Source organism: Sebastes fasciatus, chromosome 18 (assembly GCF_043250625.1).
Source record: "Sebastes fasciatus isolate fSebFas1 chromosome 18, fSebFas1.pri, whole genome shotgun sequence".
Lineage (NCBI taxonomy): Eukaryota > Metazoa > Chordata > Actinopteri > Perciformes > Sebastidae > Sebastes > Sebastes fasciatus.
The window spans coordinates 26,036,764-26,043,319 of NC_133812.1; the positions used below are offsets into that span (position 1 = coordinate 26,036,764).

General features: G+C 43.9%; 1 protein-coding gene across 1 annotated transcript in view; it reads left to right on the forward strand.

The window, feature by feature from the left end:
* Positions 1 to 5,216, forward strand: part of slc30a1a (solute carrier family 30 member 1a) — a 10,641-nt gene extending 5,425 nt beyond the window's left edge. The window contains exon 2 of the mRNA XM_074614755.1: positions 2,585 to 5,216. Within this exon, the coding sequence (XP_074470856.1) occupies positions 2,585 to 3,489 (905 nt within the window). The 3' untranslated portion in view covers positions 3,490 to 5,216. The remainder of the gene's footprint in view (positions 1 to 2,584) is intronic.
* Positions 5,217 to 6,556: the final 1,340 nt, after the last annotated feature.

A 6,556-nucleotide genomic window follows, 5' to 3' on the forward strand; every position in this document is an offset into this window, starting at 1 on the left:
TATCAGATGGCTTATAAATAAAGATTATCTAGAAGCTGCTGTCAGACTCGGCCAAGAAACGCCCTGTTGTTGACAAGTTCAAACTCGTATAAGTGTGTCATAGATCAAAATTCCTGGAGCTCTTTGTGCATTATTCTTACTGCTCACAATTTCCCACGAGCTGTACAAGTGGATTCACACAACAGTGAAAACCTGAACCTACAAACAGAAACAACTCATCGTTTCATTAGTTGTGGTTAAATAAGATGTCTGCTTGTTGACAATAGACCACTATGGCTGGGACGATACACCTATCTCCCGATTCGATACTATCACGATACTTGGGTGCCGATTCGATATATATTGCGATTCGATATTATTATTTATTGCAAGTTTTGTTAACTTTTTTAACACTAGACAACGGTGAAAAGTTGAATCATACCTTTCTAGAGACTTTTACTTTGAAAATCTCAAAATTAATAAAGTAAAATGTTTGATTTTCAGCAAGTATGTCAAATATATCAGTCATTGACAGGCATTATTTATTTAATTTGTTCCAGCAACCAAAAAAAATCAAAGAATAAAGACATTTCCCTAAAAAAAATAGTGGTATTTTCTTCAATCAATCTTATTTCCATATATGTATTTTGTATATACAGTTCCCTTTGTTAACACCTTATTTTGAAAACATAATGTAGTCACACGTGTATACTTCCTCTAACTTCGCCAAGTTCGTCTCTAGCTCTCCCGTCAGCTCCGTTCTCTTTATCCATCCATGGTCAGCTCCTTCGGGGCCGTTTGAATGCATTTAACATAAATGTTAGTATATGGGTGCTCTACAGTTGTAGCGCCGGCCCATTTGACCAAGGAGATGAGAGCGACGGCCGGCTTAACCGCACGTTACCGCAATACAATAACGTTTCCTGTTCATGACGGAGTTAGCATGCAGCTTTAGCCGTGATGTCTAGCTCTGCTTTTCCTGTCAATGTGTGAAACCCAAAGTGTTTCCATACTTTACTGGATGTGTAGTGTTTACCACGCTGGATTTAACATGTGAGGCAGCAGGTCGTATCCACGCTGACCCTCCTCTGTTTTTTTACTTCCACGCTGCGGTTTGCTTTGGTTGACGGATACGGAACGGATATGATGTCACGTTACTCAGACTACAACAATAAAAGCTGTAACTTCCTTATACCTCTGCATAGACTCAAATGAAGCAAATCAAAGCAATATCAATTCTTGCATTAAAAAACTTCCATGCATAGGTGAATTGATTTTTTTTCTCCCCCACCCCCAAAAGTCCACTGAAGAGTTAAACCCGTACAGAAGACCATTTCTCCCCCCACACTGTTAGGCCCTGCCAGTTTCAATAAGTGGAGGCTACCCCCACCCTCACCATGCCCCGATGGCTCTTACTGGGTCATACATCAGTGTAGCCGTGGAGCCGACAGCCCCAGCCACACTATTAGCCGTTGATGAATGACCCGGCGGCGTCCCTGGCTGGAAGAGAGCAGCCATTGCTCAGGTGCCGTTCCCTTAGAGCTGCGTACGTTACCACACCGCCTGCAATTACTAATTGAATGAATGCTTGAATTACTGTAGAGTGTTTTTGGAGCGTTTAGGATCCCACATGCTGGGGGTTTTCTTTCGTATAATCCAGCACGGCTGTCTGGTACGTTTCTCTTGTTTGTAGCCCCGAGCAGTTATAGCACAGTCCCTCATTGTCTTCCACGGTGAAAGCTAGCGCATTGTTAGCAAGAAAAAAACACACTTCTACGTCACCTTAATGGACTGAATGTCTTCGTAAATTGCCCGTAGTCATCCTCCTCTTGACTTTTTAATGGAGCAGCTCTGACACGTTTCACCTGATAACTTCGCAGGCTGAGTTCTGGCTTCTTTGTTTCAGTTGGACTTGTGCTTTGACACCAAATGATGTAACTGAGCAATTAAGCACTGATAGCATCTTCTAGGAATCTCCTTACGGCTGTCTAATTTATTACAGCTTTTATTTGGCACGGCAATGAGATTGTTGTTGTTGATTTCCTGTAATTTCTCAAAGCAATATTTCTATTTTTCTGTATTGTCTTTATATCTATTTTGAATGCTCTATTAGTATCGCACTGTGAAAGGCCATCTGATTATTAAAAGTTCACCTCAAGTTCTGGGAAATTAAACTAACCTTAATAACAAATAACAACCTAAGAATGTTGTAATACGACCACAAAGAGACAAAATACGACCACAAAATGACCACAAAGAGACTAAGAACAACCTCAAAGAGACACAAAATTACAACAAAGGCACAAAAAACAACAACTCAAAATGTTGTAATACCACCACAAGGAGGCTAAAAATTACCACAAAGAGACAAAAAACAACCTCAAAGAGTTGTAAAATGACCACAAAGATACAAAATGACCACATAGAGACAGAAAATGACATGACTGCCATGTTTTGTTGTCATTTTGTGTCTCTTTCAGTCTGGGTGTCTTGCTGAAGGATTTTTATATGTCTGTATCCATGGGCTTGTTGTCTCATAATCTGTCAGTGACTGCAGGCTATTTGGCTGGTAAACTAAACTTAACTTTGTTTTTTTTCTCTTCAGAAATCAGCTGTAAAGACGGCACAGATGTGCAGATGAATGGCAACACCCACTATGAGGAGATGGACCATGAACACGACGCGGCGTCGCAGCTCAACATGCGCGGCGTCTTCCTGCACGTGTTGGGTGACGCCCTCGGCTCTGTCATCGTGGTGGTCAATTCTCTCATATTCACCTTTGTGTGGCAGCCCTGCATAGACGGTGAGACGTGTATTAACCCGTGCATCGACAGCCACACCACGGACCACCAGCATGTCAACCACACGCTGGTCGACCTGCTGGACGGCCCCACCATGTCGGCCATGAAGTTCGCCGGCCCCTGCTGGGTCCTCTACCTGGATCCCACGCTCTGCATCATCATGGTGTGCATCCTGCTGTACACCACCTACCCGCTGCTCAAAGAGTCGGCGCTCATCCTGCTGCAGACCGTGCCCAAGCAGATCAACATGCACCGGCTCAACGAGCGTCTGCTCGGCCTGGAGGGCGTCCTGGCCATCCACGAGCTGCACATCTGGCAGCTGGCCGGCAGTCGCATCATCGCCACGGCGCACATCAAGTGCCACGACCCCACGTCCTACATGGAGGTGGCCAAGCGCATCAAGGACTTCTTCCACGACGAGGGCATCCACGCCACCACCATCCAGCCCGAGTTCGTCACGTTCAACTCGGAGTCTCGGGACTCGCTCTGCGAGCTCTCCTGTCGGACTCAGTGTGCTCCCAAGCTGTGCTGCGGCTCCGCAGACAAACAGAACGCTGATAAGAAGGCCGGCGGTGAGTGCAAGGCTGCCGCCGCCGCCTCGGCCCTGGAGGTGATCAGCGAGACCCCGGACCAGGCCGCTGACGTTGAGGTGCTCCCTCGGTCCGAGGCCGAGATCACCATCGCTAGAGAGGTGGAGTCGTCTCTGTGAGATGGAGGGGGTAGAGAGAAACAGAGGGGAAGCTGGAAAACCACCATACCAGACTGAAATCATCACTGCCATGTTATCTTTCTGACCGCTCGTGGCCCTACTAAGAGATCATTTTCCATAACTTTTATTCTCCGTCATCACCCCCCCCTGTTACGGCTGCTCTGTGTTCATGCATTTGAGCCATTTCTTTCTCTGTATACCTATCTCCCCCGTCCCTCCCTCCCAGCCTCTCCTCTGTCTCTTGTCGCCCTGGCAGTATGGTGGCGATGCATGTCGGGGTTCACTGACCTTATCTCCTCCAGGACTGGAGCGAGGCCTGCATGAGTGTCCCTCATTAGCACCGTGTTGTGATGCGTCATCTCGTCCCAATGGTGTTTCTGTGTGCCAAAGCTTCTCACTGCAGGACTTGAAGGGATCTGAGAGACCGTCCTCTCCTCTAAAAAGGACACACTCAACACATGCAAGTCGGAGCACACATCACTAGGTTATGTTGTTTAGCCTTTGGACCTGTTGGCAAACACCTTATTTGTTTGTTTTTTTGCGTAGGCTTTGAGCAGATCTATTTTCTTACCCTCTGGCCCCAAATGGAAGAGTATTGTATTGCATAATAATTTAACTATTTTTAAGTTATTAGAAATGATCTATTTCTCTCTGTAGATGCTGTTTGTAATATTTAGTTTGGATGATAGAAAACATTTTTTTTTTCTGTCTTGAATTTTTTGACAGACCATCTATGCTGTAGTCAGTTTTTTTTCAAATGTGACATTTTATATAATGATTTCTCAAGACTTTTCTCTCTGGCCTTGACTCGGTTTTACTCGCAGTCATTAGTACGATACAGACGCCGTATCAACACCTCTCTCACCTTGCCTTTTAAATACAGACAACCTGCTGTGTTTATAGCACTAAAGTAGTTGACACAGTGTAAACGAACCTCTTGCATTGACGCAGTCACCTAAATGTTTATTCATAAATGTGATGCCAGAGGGTTGGGTGTGTTGTGAGGTAATGAGCACTGTAAGCTGTTAATGAAACAACATTCTCCGGATGAATCTGTACTGGAAAGCTTTCTGGTGATGGCTGTAGATTTTCATTTTAAAAACCCTCACGAATGTGTTCGGCACCGTGTCACAATCTACGCTGAGGGAGGTTTTATATTTCCAGGACGTTCTTCTATGTTTGCATGACCAAACTGAGTGAAACTTGGACGTTCAGGAGCTCCTCTAAGAGCTCCAGTTGCTGCTTACCAGTACCTGCTGGTATCCCCCAACATTTCTCATAACCGTGTAGGGAATGACTGATCTTCTAGCTCGTCGTCTGTCCTCTGCTTTGGGCAGCTGAGCAGGCTGTTTCTGCTGAATTGAAGTCCATATGGTGGCCTTTTGAAATTGATTCCCTCATCGTTCACCACAGATATCATTTAAAGGCGATCCATCGACGTGTTTCAGATCTCCACTCCTGAGTAAATGTGTATGCAATATAGAAATATGTGCTGGGAAATGTATTTTGACGCGTTCCTTCATTTGTAATGTTCGGTCACTTTTATTCCGTGTCTTTTAAGACTTGAGCTCTATGTGCAAATTGAAACGAGTGTTTTTTAATTTTAGATATGACATGTCAACTGATGTGTTTTTGATATACTATATATATATCTACAGTACCTGTCCAATGTGTCATTGTGAAATAAAAAAAAAATATGGCTGTTTGGTACAGTTGATGAACCCAAATTTGTCCTTTTGCCTTATTTTTACTTTCTGACTTTTTCAGTCAAAAATAAATTAGTGTTATTTTTTATTTGATTTAAAGAAACAACCTCAAAAGAGACAAAAAACAACCTTAAAGTGTTGTAATACGACAACAACAAAGAGACAAAAACTCAAAGCGTTATAAAACAACCACAAAGAGACTAAAAACAACCTCAAAGAGACTAAAGCCAAACTCAAGTGTTGTAAAATAACCACAAAGACTAAAAACAACCTCTGTGTTGTAAAACAACCACAAAGAGACTAAAAACAACCTCAGTGTTGTAAAATAACCACAAAGACTAAAAACAACCTCTGTGTTGTAAAACAACCACAAAGAGACTAAAAACAACCTCAGTGTTGTAAAACAACCACAAAGACTAAAAACAACCTCTGTGTTGTAAAACAACCACAAAGACTAAAAACAACCTCTGTGTTGTAAAACGACCTTAAAGAGACTAAAAACAACCTCAGTGTTGTAAAACGACCTTAAAGAGACTAAAAACCAACTTCAAAGTGTTGTAAAACAACCACAAAGAGACAAAAAAATAACCTCAAAATGTTGTAAAACAACCACAAAGAGACAAAAAAATAACCTCAAAGTGAAACTTGGAGGGACCAGAATCAGAAGAAAGATCCGTTTTAAGCCTCTTTTCTACTGTGTATTGATAACTGATGTTCTCAACAGAACCTGCCCCCAAAACTTGTGGTGGGAGTTTAAATCTATTTGTCTTTAAAAACCACAAACAAACAGATTGTATGTAAAGCAACACACATGTTAAGGCCAACAGGATGTTTGTGGCTCACGTCTTCTGTCCAACTACAAAACCTCAGACCACCTAAACAGTAATAATGGTTACTAGTAAACCTGAAGTGTGAGTGAGTTGTTGTGGGTGTCATGCTGCAATTACATAAAGTCCATAATTACAGCGTCTCCCAGCTCTTCTCCGCGGTGTGAAGAAGCGGATGCTTGGTTGAATATGTGGCTGAGTTTCAGTGATAGTCTGGTGTGGCTGCTGAATGTGAATGTGTGGCTAACGGAGCAGCAGCCGCCGCCGCTGCCGCCGCTGCCGCCGCCGCCGCCGCCGCCACCGGCCTGATGGGACTTATGTAAGAGGCCCCGGGGGCATTCCAACGGCAACAAGCACGGGGCTCTACCCAGCATTCCTCAGTGCTGCCGGGCCGCTCTCTCCTCGCTGTCTGTCCCTTTTCATGTGGACAGAAAGAGGTTCATGCACAGGGCAGCTCTCTTTTTGTGCTCTTTGTGTTAAAGTCAGGTGATCTTTGCACCTTTACTGCAGAGCATTGTGGGTCTGTGTGCATCC